This window comes from Sphaerodactylus townsendi, linkage group LG02 (assembly GCF_021028975.2).
Source record: "Sphaerodactylus townsendi isolate TG3544 linkage group LG02, MPM_Stown_v2.3, whole genome shotgun sequence".
NCBI classification, from domain to species: domain Eukaryota; kingdom Metazoa; phylum Chordata; class Lepidosauria; order Squamata; family Sphaerodactylidae; genus Sphaerodactylus; species Sphaerodactylus townsendi.
The window spans coordinates 135,819,776-135,838,495 of NC_059426.1; the positions used below are offsets into that span (position 1 = coordinate 135,819,776).

An 18,720-nucleotide genomic window follows, 5' to 3' on the forward strand; every position below is an offset into this window, starting at 1 on the left:
TAACAGAGAATTTGACTTGAAGGGAATGAACTTTCAATGCAAGGCAGACCACAAATGCATAATTATTTTTTCCATTTTGGGTAAGTTCAGAATGCCCCCCTTTTTTGTTCAGTTTATCAGTTACTATATAGATAGCTACATTTTGGGGGGATGATTTATTATCATTCTGAGCTTTGAGTATTTACTTATATATTTGAATATACCCATGAATACATGTGAAATCATCTACCCTTTTACAAAAGCAGATTTTAGAACTGCTTTCTTATAAAATAAAAATAATATGAACTTTTCATATATGAAGTCTGCTGAAAACAGAGTTTAAAATTATTTGTTCAGATCCTGACTTCTGTAACTGATAGTTTGGTAATAAATGAGCCTAGTAGGAACATTTCTGAAAAATAAAGTTAGGAAAGTATTTTACAGATCAATACAACAAATACCAAATGTGATATCTATAGTATAATCTCTTATCTATATATATAAAGTTTTATCTGTGTTTCATGACTATCACAGAGAAAAAGTGCTGTCCCCAAACCTTGCATAATATAACCTCTTCTGGCCAAGTGCATTAATGATTATATTGTTCCTTGCCATAACCCCTAAATGTTGGACAAATGCCACTAAAGAAGGCATTCCTGGCATAGAATGTGTTTTAGTATTGCTCACAAGAGATATTACAAAATTCCAAATGAAGAGAAAATTGGTTTGCATAAGCCACTTAAGGCATTTCTTTCTTAAAATCCTTTTATCATTTTGGTTTTTAAAAACCCTTAATGCTTTTTTTTAAAAAAAAATCAGTGTTTTCTGCACATGGGGTAAATTTTCAGGTTTGTAGAAAGATCTGTCCCATCTGTTGGGTCTAGTCTCTGGATTTCAGACTTGGCTATTATAATATGGATACATTCAGACATTGTTTATACAGAGAAAATAGCACTCATGCTGCCCCTATGTGGCCTGTAAACTACGTAAAGAGAATTCTCTTTTTGCACAATACCTGTAGGAATAAATCATTTCTAATGGTGCACATCTTACCCTATAAATTCCAGACATCTTATACTTTCCAAAAAGAGCTTGACCACTCATTACATCATTTTGTATTCTTTCCTAAGAATGTGTAATGTTGGACATATAAAGAGAAGAACTATGATTCTGTTGTCCTTCAAAGGCACAAACACTAACTGGTTTTTTTAGAAGAAAAAAAATCAAGATGTTTGAGATCATATCTTTTCTTAATTTTGCAATGTGAGTTGAATGTGGGAGAAGTGACAGATGGCTGAAATCTGTTAACTCTGGGAAAATCCTGGATGGGAAGACAGAAGTTTGGAAATAATATATTGAGTCCATAGTTTAGTAGTGCCCTAGGTTTAATCACTGGCATTTCCAATTAAAATGATAATTAGTAAAAGGGCTTGGAAAGACTTCTTATCTTTGAAAACCATTACTGGTCAGTGTACAGTACTACATAATATAACCAGTGGTTTGGCTCAAGTAATAATATGAACTTACTACAAATTTAGTACTGCTAAGCACTGTAAACTTACTATGCAAAATGCAAAAGTCCATGCACATGATCTACTACCAGTGACGTAGGTATATATTTTTAATGGGATGTGTTTGTGGGGGCAGGGCTCAGGGGGTGGGGCCATGCATGGATGGGAGCCCAGGTGGCATGGTCACACCTCCCCAAACCCCACCCCCTCTTCTGCCCCTGCCCCCCCACCAGCTGGGCTCCCATCCAGCCGTTGTCCCAGCCTCGTAGAGTTGCTTTTATTAGCACTGAGGCCAGGGGTGGGGTTTGGGAAGGTGTGGCCACACCCTGGGGGCAGGTGAGGGTGTGCCCCGCCAAGCCCTGGCTCCAGCCTCATTGCTTATAAAAACAGCTCCCGAGGCGGGGATGGCTGCTGACTGGGAGCCCAGCCAGAGGGGGGCAGGGGCAAAAGAGACTACCGTACCCGGCCAGGGGTGGGGTCAGCTGGTGGGAGGCAGCGGGGGTGGAACCCCGCCTCCAGGGAGGAGTCAGAGTCTTGCCCTGCCCACAGGTGTGGGGGAGCTTCGGACATGTAATGGGGGGATTTGAACCCAAGAACCCCCTTACCTACATCCTTGTCTACTACAGTCTGGAATATTATGTATATTTCCTTTGGTTGTAAAAGTATTAAAGGGTAACTCTTTAAGGGAAAGGATGATACAGTTAAGGAAGGTGATGAGGCCATCAGTCTCTTGGTGGTGTCTGGAAAGAAGAAACTTTGTTCTTCCATTTAAGAAAGGGTTGCTATAGTTGGGGTCTATAGGCCCAAACTGTCAACAAACCTGTTAAATTTCTTTACTAGTGGCTGGGATCAGTTCTTTGGGGAACCTGTGGAGTCTTCCTCGGTTTCTACTGAAACAGTAAAGTTACCCAAGTGCATCAACTATGATTATTATCAGACAAATCTCTTAATGGTATTCCCTACATAATGTTCTGGGGATGTTATCATAAGAGATAACAGGAGATTGTCCACGCCAGTAAAGTCAAATTTAAATTGTGCCTTCTGTTTTCTTTTTCTAACAAACTAGCGGGCCCGGCCACGCATTGCTGTGGCAATTGTCCTTCTCATCACAGTCTGCAACCCACACAGATGTCCATGCAGGTCCAATGATCCCCAGCATGGCCTTTTGGGGTGGTCAAATGGAATCCCTCTTTCCCTTTTCAATGCACATCGTTATATGGTGCTTTCTTGTTTTTTTTAGTATAAGGTAACCCTTTTCATTCCACAATGGAACTGTCCAGAGTGTGAATCCCGCTGTCCATGAGGCTGGTTGACAAGCACAGTCGTGGCTTGGGTAAGGCAGAACTGGGGCAAGGAGGCTATCCCGGTCAGGCAGCAAAGGCAGGGTGGTGAGACGCTCAGATTGAGGCCAGCTCCCTGGGTTCTTAAAAGGCAACGTGCAAAAGAAGTGGAGCCAGTAGTGTTGGTTCGCCCCCACCCCGCGGATTTTCTTAGAAGAAAAAGGCAAACTCCAGCTTGCTTTTAGTAAAAGAGAGCTGTGGCGAATATGGGTGAGGAAGTGGGTAAGTGGTGGTTGGATGTGAGGGGGGACAGAGTGAGGTGTGTGAGGATGAGCTGGATGTGTATTGTGTGGTAGCAGTGGGTGAGGCACAGAGAGTGAAAGTTACCTGCATGTGGGGGGGGGGGGAACCCCACCTGACGTCTCACACAGCAAAGTGTGTATGTGTTTCACTTCCACTCGTATGATCTAACAGTATTACCTATTTACTGTTTTCACTGCTCACCTCTGCCCATCTGCACGAACATTCTAAGCCCTCATACTAACCCCTCAGGCCACAGACAGGCTGCATGAACATTCTCAGGGTGACAGTTAAACACAGCCAGCTTCATGGCCTGGTGTGCCAGGAAAAAGATGTTTTACCTGGCTCAGGTATGGACTTTCGGTGATTTGAAGGTCCAATTATCTGCCTGCAACAGGGAGGGCCGTCCTGTGAAAATTTGGGTGCGATCCGTCCAGCAGCTTCTGAAGGAGACCATCAGGGACAAACACACGTTTAGATTTTTATATATATAGATTGGACAAAAAGAAACCCTGTTGAGTTTGGAATCTGTTATTATTTATTATATAAATAAGCCTGGAGCCCGGCTTCTCTCCCCAGAGACTGGGGAGAGAAGCAGCACAGGCTCCAGCAATGTGCTTTTAAAAGCTGGTAGGCCGGGGTTAAGGAATTGGGGGTGGGGCCAAGCCCCCAAGCCCCACACTGGGGGTTGGACTTAGGGGGCAGGGCCACACCCCCAAGGCCCTTCACCCAGCCTCCCTGCTTTTAAAAGCATGTTACTGGAGCCCATGCTGCTTCTCTTCCCAGGCTCTTGGGAGAGAAGCCGGGCTACAGGGAGCCTGTGGGAGGGGGGAGGCCAGAAGCCAGGGCATCGGGAGGGGGCGTGGTCTTCAGGCTTCCTCCACGCCCACATCCATAACAACATGGGTGGAATGGAGAGATCCCGAAGATAAAAGGCAGCAGGACTTCCTGCTGCCTCGTCACCTTCCTGGAAGGCATCTGGTCACATGGAGAGCTGATTTTGCACCCCCCCCCCATGACCAGATTAGTTGCACCGGGGGACATGGGTTACCCCATGTCCTTAGGCAGATATGCCTCTGCTTAGCACATGAAATCATGTCACATCAAATTAACTTCTAATTTTGGAATTCTGTAATATGGTAGGCCAGGAGATCTGTATTTTGCTTTCGGTTTAATGCACATGTGGTTTTCCCATCTGTATACACAGATAGTAAAATAATAGCATCCTGGTGTGCATTTGAATCTCAAAGGAGAAATCATTTTCCTTTGGATTTCTGGACTGAATAATATATTTACTGCTTATAAGGCTCCAGCCACAACTTGTCTCCTTATTTTTACCTCCTTCATCAGAGTGGAACGTAGTCTCTGTAGTTAAAGACAAATTGCAATTTTCCTTCACTTTGACATGTTTTTTCCTGTCTTTGCATGGCAGCTTGAATGGACAATATTTTGGCATCATTTTGTTCTCCCTGGACAATTGTGCTAAGCTGATTATTACATTATTTTGACAGCACTAAGATCATTCAAGAGAATAGGGACTTGGCACTTTTGATCTGTGCACAAGTGGCTTGTGAGTATGGACAAGAAGACTGTCTATAAAAATCTGTTGGTATTTCCACAAATTCTGAAACTACGGAAAATCCCCTTGATAGTAGAAATTCTAAATTCTAAGGAAAAGAATTTCTATATGTAATACACATTAATTTGTAAAGATTTTAATTGTTGTGCTATGTCTAATCATGGGCCTTTCATCAAGACTGATTTGAAAAAGGCAGTTATACTGAGTATGCATGTGCCTCACTCTACAGTACCCAAACTTTGGGCATGGTCTAGGCCAGGGGTGTCCAAGTCTGATGCTTCAGATGTTCATGAACTACGATTCCCAACAGGCCCTGCTGGCATGGCCAATTGGCTTGGCTAAAAACAAAATTAATAATTCTTGAGTTCAATGGCAAGGAAAGCAAGAGAGGAAAGCAGGGGCTGATGGGAATTGCAATCCATGAACATCTGAAGTGCCAGAGTTGGATACCTCTGGTCTAGGCAAAACAAACTTTTTTTTTTTAAGAAAACATTGATTTGTATATATCTGGCCATTATTTTGGCTATGTTTTGTTCTTTTATATGGAAAAAATCTGTGTAAGTACAGCTTGAAATACGTTACAATGTGAGCCAGTACGAGATAGTGGTTTCAGTGTTACATTAGAACCCGGGAGTCCAGCTATGCCATCAAGTTTGTTGGGGAGCCTTGGAACCGTCTCTCTCAGCCTAGCTCACCTTACTGAGCTCCTGCAAGGATAAAATGAGGAAACAAGAAACAAGTCTGCTATTCTTAATTCTTTGAGGAAGAATGGGATAATAATGTCCACTATCAGATATTAGTCCAATAAAGGATAACTAGAATAACTGAACTTTCTGAAACCTTCCTATTCTCAGAGCAAGTGCTGTGCTGTGGCCAGGAAAATAATAATAGGATGTGGTAAGTTCACATTAGATAATATTGGATCTATTAACTACATTACATTTATTTATTATATGTTTAAAAATTATATTTTTAAAAAATTATATTCTTAGAGAATAAGATACCTTTGATAGTTTAGTCTCTTCCGTTCAGTGAAGAGAAGGTAATAATAACATACCACGATAATCTAAAGCATTAGCTTTCAACTTAATTTTGACCTGAAGTCAGTTGCAGTAGTGTCCTGACAACAATAATTCCTGTGGATTTTTTAAATGGTCTGTTTGAGTCAGGATAGAAAAAGAGACGGAAAGGAGGAGGAAAGGGAGAGAGAACAAAAGGAGAGCAGCAATTACATGAAGAAAAATATTAAAAGATGGATCTGTTTGCAGGTTGGTGCAAAAGGTGTGTTTCAAGTCCAAAAGGTTTAGGACTGTTGGTCTAAATATTCTCTGCTCATTTCCCCTAGCCTTTAATTCAACTGATCTATTCTGTAGAAGTTGGCATGCAAGATAATTATGAAATCATGAAAATAGTACTATTATTAGCAATGCAGTGGGGCATAAAGAAAAGCACTGACATATCCATGTCCCTGTCAGAAAAGTAGGGCAGTATCAGGAAATGTGGTAGCAATTAGATGACTGGCAAAGTGAAAGGCATGCTGGAAAATTATTGATGTAATTTAAAGCAATGTTGATATGAAAGGTGGCAGTAAGCCAAGGTGCCAATACTGAAATGCCAAGGTGAATAGCAAAGAAGTGTTTCATGAAGGAAATCATTTTCTTTCTTTTGAATCAAGTTCAAAGTCTGTTCCAAAAGGGCTCCGTGCCTGAGGTGACTTTTCTCATTGTTGCAGTGCTGTGGCCACTAAAATAATAGATGATGTGGTAAGTTCACATCAGATAAATACCGGACTCTGTATTTATTTATTGTATTTTTAAATTGTATTCCACTTTTTTGCCTATTGGCTTACAAAGCAGCTAATATTACCAAATAAAATAATAATCTAAGAATGAACATGATATCCAAGTCCACAATATACAAATCTCAAGGCCTAGTGCAACTAAAAACACCAACCTCCCCCCAAAAAGTAGTCCTAATTGCCTGTTAGAAAACATTGTTTTTAATGTAAATCTTGAAGGCTAGCTAAGGTGCTTGAATAGGTGGGCTTCTCTGAGTAAGGAACTACACAGCCTTGACGCCTCCACAGCAAATGCCCTGTACATAGTCTGCATAATGGAAGAAGCATCACCCAGGTGGTGACATAAAATGATTCACAACCTAGTTACTTCTGTGTGATTCTGTTCCAGTTCTATTGTGTTCATTAACTCTCAAATCCCAAACCTGTGTCTTGGAGGTTGCCCTCGTTGCTTCTATTGCCTGTGATTCTCATGTCTCTTTTGTTTTACTGGACTACAGTCTGGAACCACAGGTCTTCTGGAGGGGAAAACAGTTTGGAAATCAGCACTTGAGAAGGCCACTTCCTCCTCTCCTCTGTTTTTTTTTTACCTTATACCTAGCTGCTTTCATTCATTCCTCGTGAGGTTTTGTGAGGAATGTGGTGGGCAGGGGTGTAGCTAGGGTAAATGGAGCCCGGGGCAAAATCTGAGTTTTGCGCCCCCCCCCCCATTTGGGCAGCATCCCTCCCCCACCACGACCAAACAACATTTTTTGCACCAGGTCATCTCAAAGTCACCATTGCATTATAGAACATGGCCCAACACACAAATCTGAACACACCCAGGGCTCGCTAGTTTAAACAACATTGAAAGTGATGCTATTTTTTGAAGGCAGGGAATCCACCCTGAAACAGCATCACTTTTAATGTTGTTTAAACTACAGAGCCCAGATTCTCCTTTTAAATCCACCTTAAGGGGATACTCTGGGCTCCCTAGTTTAAACAACATTGAAAGTGATGCTGTTTCAGGGTAGATTCCCCACCCCAAACAGCATCATTTTCAATGTTGGTTATTGTGGGTTTTCTGGGCTGTGTGGCCGTGGTCTGGTGTATCTTGTTCCTAATGTTTCACCTGCATCTGTGGCTGGTATTTTCAGAGGTGTATCACAGAGAGAAGTCTATTATACACTGTGTCCAGCCTTCTCTTATAACAGACTTCTCTCTGTGATACACTTCTGAAGATGCCAGCCACAGATGCAGGCGAAATGTTAGGAACAAGATCTATCAGACCACGGCTACACAGCCTGTAAAACTCACAACTACCAGTTGAATCTGGTTTTTGAAAGCCTTCAACAATACTTTTAATGTTTTTTTAATCTAGGGAGCCCAGATTCTCCCTTTAAATCCACTCCAAAGGAGGTGGATTTAAAGAGAGAACCTGGGGAAAATTTGAGGGTGCCTGTCAGGGGAGCAATGTTTAAGCTAACAGTACCAAACTTTTAGGTTATCTTCAGAAGACTCTCCTGATTAAGCCACCCAGGTTTAGTGAAGTTTGGGTTCAGGAAGCCCAAAGTTATGGACCCTCAAAAGGGTAGCCCCATCTACCATTAGCTCCCATTGGAAACAATGGAGGATGGAGCACCCCTTTTGGGGGTCCATAACTTTGGACCCCCTGAACCAAACTGCACCAAACCTGGGTGGTATCAGCAGGAGACTATCCTTATGATACCACCTAGGTTTAGTGAAGTTTGATTCAGGGGATCCAAAGTTATGGACCCTCAAAATGGTAGCCCCGTTTACTATTAGCTCCCATTGGAAATAATGGAGTATGGGGTCACCCATTTTGGGGGTCCATAGCTTTGGACCCCCTGAACCAAACTGCACCAAACTTGGCTGGTATCATCAGGAGAGTCACCTGATAATAGTCTGATAGTTTGGTGCTGCTAGCCTAAAAACTGCACCCCCTGCAGGCCAAAAATGGGAAAAACCCTGAAAAATAGAAAAAGCCACTAACGAACCTGCAATTTTTGCGCCCACCACAAGGTGGCGCCCGGGGCACTTGTCCCCGGATGTCCCCATGGTAGCTACGCCTCTGGTGGTGGGTCTTTTTATTAATTAAAATATTATTTTAATAAATTATTGGGAAGTCTCTGAAGTACATAGACTCCCCTATCTTGTCTGCTGGTGGCCTAGTTTTGCTGCTCATGTGATTGACACAAGGACCAGTCACTTCCCATTAGATATGAATGTGAGTATATAGCAAAACAGAAGAGGAGTATGAAAAATTATGGGAAATCACAGGGCATCTTAGAAGAGTGAAGAGTGCACCAGCAAAAATTCTGGGATGTTGTGTGGTTTCCAGGCTGTATGGTTGTGTTCTAGCAGCATTTTCTCCTGACGTTTCACCTGCATCTCTGGCTGGCATCTTCAGAAAATCCTCTGAAGATGCCAGCCACAGAGGCAGCCGAAACGGCAGGAGAAAATGCTGCTAGAACATGGCCATACAGCCCGGAAACCACACAACACTCCAGTGATTCCAGCCGTGAAAGCCTTCAACAATACAGCAAAAATTATGTTGGTAGACATTATAATGAATGGTGAACTGTTGTCAAATTCAGCAGCAACAAAATTAACTTTCTGATTCATGGATCATACTCTTAATTATTGTGATTCACCTGTTACCTTGTATTCATGTCATCTCAAAATAACACAGCTGCAAAAATGGAACTCATGTAGTTGCAATATTAGGCATGGAGACAATACACTGGCTTGGATCCTATGACACTGTTCCACTTATGCTTCTCTCTGGTGGCTGCAGAGGCTTTCCTCTGCTGCAGTGCTGTCTTCTTCTTCTGCTTGTATTTCCATGTGCACAGGATAAACATTTCTTAAAGAGCCTTACACACATAGAAGTGCTGAGGCAGAAGAAGTGAGTACCACAGTGGAGAAAAGCTGTTCAGAAGCATGAGGGAAGCAATGTCTTGGGATCCAAGTCATAATTTAGTTTTTGCTGGGTTATAAACTATCACTACAACAACAATTTCATGTATTTATTTATATCCCCCTCCTTCCCAGGGTAGGTTACAACAATCTAAAAGTGATTCAACATTTACAGTAAAACAATGTAATAGAACAGTTTCATAACCAAATAAAAATTCCTAAAAACATACTTGGAAGCAATTAATCACCCCCCTCCCTAACCACCACCCCCACCATGTACGGGTGGAGGGCTTCTGAAAAAACACAGTGGTCTGGGGGTAGATGATGTCAAACAGTCAAATGCCCGGGCAAAAATGACCATTTTAATCAGGTGCCAAAAGGTGTACAGTATTGGCACCTGTCAGACCTCTAACGGGAGGGTATTCCACAAAGTGGAGCCTAGGGCAGAGAAATCCCTCCATGCAGTTCCTACCCCCCTCACCTCAGAGGTGGAAGGAACTACCAGCAGGTTCCTCTACCCCCATGACTTCAGCACCTGGGCTAGTCTATATCAGTGGTGGCGAACCTATGGCACGGGTGCCAAAGGTGGCACTCAGAGCCCTTTATGTGGGCACACGTGCACACAGTTCATCATGTGGAGGGGCGGAACCCCCCCCCCCACACACATCTAGGCTGGCCTGAGCACGATCCTTTACCTGGGAGTAAGCTTGGTTGCTGGTAATGGAGCTTGCTTCTGAGAATACCCTCCTAGGGTCGTGATTCACCCATTCGAAGTGTTGCACGGTTGGTTCCCCAAGCTTACTCCCAAGTAACACGCGCCTCTGAGCCAACTGTTTTTTCTAAACTAAAACCTCAGTATTCAGGTTAAATTGCTGTGTTAGCACTTTGCGATAAATAAGTTGGTTTTGGGTTGCAATTTGGGCACTCGGTCTCGAAAAGGTTCGCCATCACTGGTCTATATGATAGAAGGCGCTTCCACAAGTAGTCTGGTTCCAGGCAGTTTAAAGGCACTTGCACTTTGGGGACCACAGCACTTATGATAATTCAATTCATGAGAAATGCCAACATGTTTGAGTGGTCTGAATACACTGTGTGTTGGCGGTTGTCTTCATTTATGTAAATCTGGTCTCTAGAGAGAGGTTCAGGGTTTAAATGTTACAAAAGGTTTGTGGCTATAAAAAAAACCTTTTGCATTTGCAAAAAACAATGGTTTTTTTTAAATAGTATGTAAAAGAGATATATATTACATATACATAAAATCCATATTTTACTTTTCCTTCTACTGCATTACTGTTGTCCACCTCAACTATGTTTTTCTCTATCTGAAACTGCTTCAGAGAATATAATTTATTTTAGTTCTTTCTACATAGAGGAGCGGGGGAGTTCCTTTTAATATGTTTCATAGTTTTACCCCTATAAAATAACATGCCAAATACTTGCAAGTTATTACTTGAGAAGTTTGAATGATGTATGCTTAAAATTATTTATTACTATTCCACAAAGCAAATATGTTGATTTAGAATATATAAAACAGATCTTTTATCATCTATTTTTGACAGTAAAGATGGAAGACATCTAAATTAGCATTTACAAAATGAAATATTTTAGTGATATCTGCTACATTACCCTTCAGTTGCAATCCCACCATAGTAAACAGAAAACATTAATTGTACTTATTCATGTTGATACACATTAGGATGCTTAGCTTCACAGTTAAACTGCCTGCTTTATCAAAGCTCATTTGTACTCAGAACTGTGTTGCACTATGATTTTATGGTGACACTACCAAATCATAGCTTGCAAAAGGAACTCGTTAATGAATGCAATGGCCTACTTATGTATGTGGAACACCACCAGAACCTCTGATGTGCTGGTACCACAGTTCACTCAACTGTTCTACACGCTTATTTAATGATTCGGTGATTCAAAAGTATATACCATTGGCACTATCAAACGTAAACAACTGCAAAACCTCAGAGGCTATTGATTGCTCAGGCAATTGTGCACCTATAGTAATTATGGTTGAGCTGTAATGGTAATGATACTCACACAGTGTCTTTAGAGCCACATGTGGCTCCTTGACATGCTACCTATGACCCTTCTGAACACCATTCCCCAGTATGCCACCTCCCCATGTTTCAGGAAAGTGGGTAGGGTCCTTGCTTGGTGGGGCTTGTGCTTGACAGGTGGTTTCCACCTTGAATTAGCCCTTACCAGAAGAACAGGTAAGCTGGAAAGCCTCCTAAGGTACAGGCCTCACGTCAGGAATGGAAGGAAATGTGGTTGATGGTAATTGCAAATGTGGCTATCCACGAGTTGTGGAGTGAGTTCCACTATATAAAGGTGCAGTTGCTCCAAAATAGATCTTGAGAACATTTTGCATGCTTCAAAATTATCAGTTTCAGTGTATTTATTCTGTATCCTTGGTGAATCATATAATTGGTGAGCTTGTCAAACTGAGTTCAGTAGAACTTACTCCCAAGTAAAAAATGCACAGAATTTCACTTTAACACTATCTGCACATCACTATCCAGTAAATCCAGGGAAGTCACAGTATCAAATCCAAACTGTTGGGAAGAAAAGTCCCGTTTTTACCGAGTAGATACATTTAGGACTTATTTTTACTATAATATTATAGCCTTGAAACAGTGGTAATATATCTTGCTTACTCATAGACATTTAAAAGTCAACCCAATCAAGGTTTTACAAACCCTTTGTAAAATAACATGCTCAGGCTAGATGCTCAACATGTCTTTGCAAAATTGAAATATGTGTCTAAAAGCAATTACAATGGTGACAATAACAACTAATTTATTTCTGTTTGTCCCAGAGGTGTGATTACTAGTTCAGGTGGACCTGTAATAATGCAAAAGTTAGCAGGGCAAGAGAGCTATTCTGCAATATACGCTAACGGAATCCAGTCCCAAGGGCTTGGCAAATGGTCATCCTCATTCTCAGTTTCCAGTAAGTGAGTAAGAAGGTTTTACTGTTTTGCCAATTTATTTTGAATTGATCATCACAGGAAAAGCGGAGATCAGTTAACAGTGATTTTCATCATAGTTTCAAATTCTGCTTTCTTTAGCCACAGTAAATATGTTGTAAAGGAGAATTTCAGACTAACTTAATGCATGATGTGAGTACTAATCAAATTAAGCTTCATTATTTCAGTACAGTTTTCCCTTCCATATTGCAACTTTCCACACAGTCAGTCAGCACCAGACCTCACCCCCAACACAAGCACAATGAAAAAAGGTGGCAGATACCACCTGGCCACCCTGACATTCTTTGATCCACATTGCCCTGCCACACAAAGGAACACAGCTGCACAAAGGAACTCCTTAAAAAAATTATCCAATTTTCCAGGTTACAGGGGGTGTTGCACTCCTTACCCCTGTGTTGTGGAAGGGACAACTGTATTTTTCATGTAGGAATCTCCTTTTTTCCTAGCAGCCTATGGTAAAAAATGCAAACAGTTGATTATGCAGTTTCCAAAATGTTGCTTGTTCTTAGAACAATAATTGAGATTGTTTGGTGCTTAAGGGATCCTACATTGGGTCAAGAAGTAGCATACAAATGCTTTAAATAGAGTAAACCAGCAACACCAAAAATAAACTACACAAACATACAAGAGTTTCAAATCTTTTTACATATTGGATTTGTGTTCTTGATTTATGTTAACTAATTATGCAAAATTTACTGTATAAGCCATCCAAACCTCTAATCATAATACTATTCTAATTCATAGTCAGTTAAAGTAGTTATGGTTTCTTTTCATGCTTTCAAACTTCAAAGACTACAGTATTGCCTTTTGGGAAAAAAAGAAGAAAAATAGATACAGGTACATAATATTTCTAGAAATTTTTTTGTTTGCACATAGAATTGGATCCACATGGAACAATGGCAATATGGGTCATGAGGCTAAGGTGAGGTGAGGAGGCAAAATTGTTCTCTCTTTCTTCAATGGAGGTTTGCTGGCATAAGAGGGTTCATCCCTTTCTCCTCCTTATGATAGCCCACTGATATGCATGGCTGTTATTCCACAGACATCCTGCAATCACAAGAACCAATTTTAGAAATTGTCCCTGATGGCAGGAGGAAATTGGGACAATCTGCAACTGTCAGCACCTTCTGCTGTCAAATCACTGGATCTAACCCATCATGCAGAAAATCACTTGAACAACAACTTAATACAAATTGTAATCCATAAACCATAGGACACTAGAGGTCTTCATAAATATATTAATTAAAATTTGGATTCTGATCCTTATTTTGAGGCACTGAATACTGTTTAGTCTTAATGGTCCCTCTCAAGTTCAGATTTTTTTAAATTTTTATTTAGTCTTTCTACTTTGTTTTATTCCCCAATGGGGACATGAAACAGCTTACCAAAAAACACATTAAAATATCCCAAATACAATTTAGATAAAGTACAGTTTAAACATTCAGCTTACATTTTTTTTCTTTAAGGAATGTTTTCAAGACATTCCTTTGAAAACAAATTCCAAAAGAAATTCAGGAAAATAAAAGATAAACAAAAGAAAAACAATAAAACTCTTAATACAGCCTAATGAAGACTATTTATGCATCACGAGGGATGGAAAATTGAAAGAAGCTGCCGTTCTGTAAAGAAAAAGAAGGGGAGAGAGAAGATGAATTACCTTAGTCAAGGCCCTAAGAATTCAGGATGGGGATATTCGGAGGATGTAGGATTTCCAAATAGGATAATAAAGAATTTATATCTGAAAGGTTTAACTGAATAATTTTAAAACTATATCTGCTTTGTCAGTCACTTTGTTCACTTACATAATCCGCTTAACAAGTCTGTTCTCCTAAAGTGAATTGCATTAATTAACCACTAGTCCATTCAACAGAACAAATAACTTCAAATGCAAAATCATTTGATACTAAGGTAACAAGATGGGTTTCTTTTTCATTACGGCAATAGGACCAAGTTCTAGAATCCTTGAAGCAGCTGCACGGCCAGTTTCAACAGCACGCCCATCAGCAGGTAAAATATTTCCCTCAAAAGATGATCTTTCCAATCAAGAGTTTTCAAGTAAGGAAATATTATGCCTATCATTATTATATAGTATGCATCCTATATGGTATAACTTTCATAGAAAGTACACAACAGTATCTGTTGACATAAGATGACTTTATCTTCAGTACTTTCTTCTCTCACCCTCATCCCCATCCGCTCTGTGCTACCTAAGGTCACTCTAAGTTTTAAAAGTTTCAAGGCACAATAGATCTGCTGTTCAAAAATGACAGAATCTGACACTGTAGAAGCAACCTAATATCGTAGCTTGAGCCTATTGGTAAACTTTGCTTTGCCTGCAGTCCGATCAAATCTGCATGTTTTGCCCCTGAACAAAAACATGAATTCCCGTGGGTCTTTGTCTTACCATATTTCTCTCTCTCTCTCTCTCTCTCTCTCTCTCTCTCTCACTCAGTCACTCTCTCTCTCTCTCTCTCTCTCACACACACACACACACACACACACACACATGATTGCTTTGAACTCAGAACAAACTGTACTATATAAAATCTGACTCTGCAAGTTCCACCAGATAATGCCAGATAATGCCAATAAAGGCTTCTGTCTGTCTCTGAAAGTTGAGTTATAAATAGGATTGCTGCTGAGGTCTGGGTAAGAAGACTTCTGAACATTTAAGAACTGCATAGAAGGACACAGTGCAGTTTCTGCCAGTACTGTACCATGTGTTGCAGAAAGCAGAGCCTGGCAAGATTCTGACCTCTGGACACATCTTAGCATTGTCACAAAGGGGATACTTTATCTGCAAATCAGATTAAAAGAGTGTGAGAGTGTATGTGTGTGTGAGACAGAGAAAGAGATTTGCAACTGATCTCCAAACTACAGATCAGTTTCCATGGACAAAAAGGCAGCTTTGCAGAGCAGACTGTATGGAATCAGATGTCCTTAGCTCCCTTCACCCCCTATAAGCTTCACATCCAAACCTCCGGAAATTTCCCAAGCTGGAATTAGCAATCCTATCTGTATCACATTAACTATTATCCCACAATGAACAATAGTGTCACTTGTGAAAGCCCACCTCCAACAGGAGGAGCTGGTTGTGGGGCTCAGGGGTCTGCAACCTGTGGCTCTCCAGATGTTCATGGACTACAATTGGCCATGCTGGCAGGGGCTGATGGGATTTGTAGTCCATGAACAACTGGAGAGCCGCAGGTTGCAGACCCTGAAGTGTTTTTCTGTGTGATGTGTGAATGAGCCCTACAGTCCCTACAGAGTCATGCTAAAACATCCAAGTAGATGAAAGAAACCTCTTCTCTGCTGTTGCTTACTCCTGGCAGAATCTATTGACTTAGTTTTAATACCTGTCTAGAGGAAACATCCAGATCTGGATTAAGACCATCATTCTCTATTTTAGGGATCTATGATAAAGAGACAAAGCTCAGAATAGGTTTAGAATAAAAACTGAGATTTTTATATTGTTGAAAAACAGAGATCTATTCAGAGGAATATAGAAATATATTTAAGCAGTCAGGATATCATACATGCATAGAATACCGAATACTGGAATCCCACAAAATGTAATTATTCCAAATGCCCACACACACTGGGCAATGTGTTAAGATAGTGCAAGGGGGCAGGGAAAGTTGGGGATTAGAGGCAGCAGGTCAAAAAAGATTCCAAGGCATGATCTGAAGGTAACATGACACAGAATCCTTGCTGAAGCTAAGTGGGTCTGGTCAGTGTCTGGGTGGGAAACCCGCTGGGGCCCCCATGTTTACCATCCTATGACCCACAAACAAGGCTTCAGGAGGTCAGAGGGCATTCACAGACAAAAGCTTTGCAGATTTGGGGGGGGGGGGCTTTCAGCAAATAAAAGAATGGGAAAAGAGCTTCTTCACTTCTTCAGTATCAACAGTATAGACTTATTTTCTGACTTCCATTCAATTACTGATTGTAAGGCTTTATATAGTTATTTCTTCATTGTTTCATTTACACTGCTCCTTTCTTGTAAAGGTTCAAAGCAAACTACAAAAATTTTAAAAATACAACAAAAACAATACTGTTAAAATCAGCAAAACTAATAATAAACACAATTATATCAAGCATTAAAAGTGTAACGTATACACAGCCTGTGTGGCATAGCGAGTTGACCTTGAACTAGGAAACTTGGTTCACATCCCTCTTTTGTAAAAAGGCTCACTATGGGCCAGTAGCTTATCTTTTATTCAGCTTCATTTGGTTGTGAGAATAGAATGGGGAAAGTCCCATGTTAGCCACTGAGATCTTTGGAGAAAAAGCAAATACAAATCTAATCCAGCGTTTAATGCCCTCTGCATTTAGCTTTTATGTCATGCCACTGTATTGTTAAAGTTACTTCCATGTAAATAACTCACGATGTTCCTCTTTCTTCTTTTTCTTTTTTAGGTAAACGACCTAAGAAGCCTCTTGAGAAAAAGTCTGGAAACCAAGGTAGGAGACTGTACAGGCATACCATGCAAAACAAATCCCCCATGTTAATTTACCCATAAGTTAATCTAACTATCTTGGGTGTTCACAGACTGTAAAGCGGATATTGCTTTTCTGATTGATGGAAGCTACAATATTGGGCAGCGTAGATTTAATTTGCAGAAGAACTTTGTTGGGAAACTAGCGGTGATGCTGGGAGTTGGATCTGAAGGACCACATGTGGGAGTTGTACAAGCCAGGTACCAGAAATACATCCTATTTGGCAGATCGCTCCTTCTCGGGTGCTAGAGCTTACCCTGTTGTGCTTAGGGTATGATGCAAGTAATACAGATATGGCAATTGCAGTCAACATGATCAAAAAGCTCTTAAATGCTGTTATGCTTCAAAACATATTCAGTGCCTAACTGTGCCCTACCCATTGAAGACTGAATGAAATCCAAGCAGTGCATGAGAAAAATATCATCAAGTAACTCCAAATAAAGAATAAGAATAAAAAAAATTGCTGTTGTGACCTTAGTGCAACCTATTGATTCTATAAAGTGTGGGATAGTTATACACTACCCAAAAGAACCAAAGACATTATTATCTCAGAATATGGCTCTTGGTTTGTGAACTCTAAAAGATCTTTTGTCTCTAAGATTCATTTTAGTGTTAACAAGAGCAGAAACCCAGGGGCAGGATTTTAGAGGAATTATGTGCAGATTGAGTATAAAGTTAAGCTGTAGCAGACAGGGACATAAAGTGATAGCCATCTAAGAAACCAGGTAACCATGCACTTTACTGAAGCCACATCCTGACCACTACATATTCTGCCAGGTCTGCTTTTGTTTTTTGATCTCTCCCAGACATTGGTCACACATTTTCCAAGCTGTTCTGCACAGCTGGAAGAACTACCACTTGTTATTGTTGCTGCTATTTAACAACAACTGAATGCCAAATTCTGCTCATGTACACATACACACAGATGTCATGCTTGCTTGTAGTTGGAATTGCAAATTAGACAAAACATTGAACTAAACAGGAAGAAATAACTCTATATTTCACTTAAACAAGCAGTTGCCAGACTATAGTATAGAATCATCCGCCATCATATGCGCCGATAGACAGATGTTTCAAAGCTGTGATTGTCCTGCATTGTATGATAATACTTAGAAGGTTTATTCATTTTGGTATGTCAGTTATTATAGATGACATTTCCAAAGAAAGTAACTTTTAAAAAATCTGTGATCTGTGTAATAGTTTGGATTGGAATACAGCATTACAGATCAACTCTGCTGGCTTTAAACATTTACTTCAGTTTATTGGGGATCTTCATTAACATCCCTACATCTGGTCTTGTGTGATGGCAAATTCTGAATGCTGTAACTACTCTGGCATTCATTTCTGGGGTAAAGAGGAAAAAAGGCAGCTATAAATCTTTTTCTTCTAAAAGTTAAAACATCTGTGAGAATCAAAGTGGAGGCTTTCTTTCTGCTTTCTCTTTGTCAAAATGTTTTACTAAGTAATGAACTCTGCTATGTTCAGTGCCTGCCAACAAAACAATGATAGTTTACTGTATGAATGAAGTGTGAAAATGAACACTTAAAGAAATACATGAATAAAAGTGTCCAAAACATCTGGAAGAATTTATACTGCCTGTTTACTATGCTGATGATGAGTTGCCCCATAAAAGTTTTAACCAAAAATAATGATCCCAAATAAACTTGTTGACCACATTTGTACTGCAAACTTTTCATTCTAGGGAATTAGTGTCTTCTATTTTCCAAAAATGAGCAATTGTTCTGAAAACTTTTGCAGAGCCAAGGCAAGTGTTTGTGTTTAAGGGTCAGCCATGATGGAAAAAAATATACAAGAGATTAAGGCAGGTCAGGACTTGAACTGGAAGTAGTGCACCT

General features: G+C 40.4%; 1 protein-coding gene across 2 annotated transcripts in view; it reads left to right on the forward strand.

Moving 5' to 3' along the window:
* COCH (cochlin) overlaps positions 1 to 18,720 on the forward strand; it is a 45,686-nt gene that overhangs the window by 11,873 nt on the left and 15,093 nt on the right. For both annotated transcript variants that reach the window (XM_048484723.1, XM_048484724.1), the window contains 4 exons: positions 12,194 to 12,327; positions 14,309 to 14,371; positions 16,784 to 16,828; positions 16,917 to 17,064. In XM_048484723.1, coding sequence (XP_048340680.1) covers positions 12,194 to 12,327; positions 14,309 to 14,371; positions 16,784 to 16,828; positions 16,917 to 17,064 — 390 coding nt within the window. The remainder of the gene's footprint in view (positions 1 to 12,193; positions 12,328 to 14,308; positions 14,372 to 16,783; positions 16,829 to 16,916; positions 17,065 to 18,720) is intronic.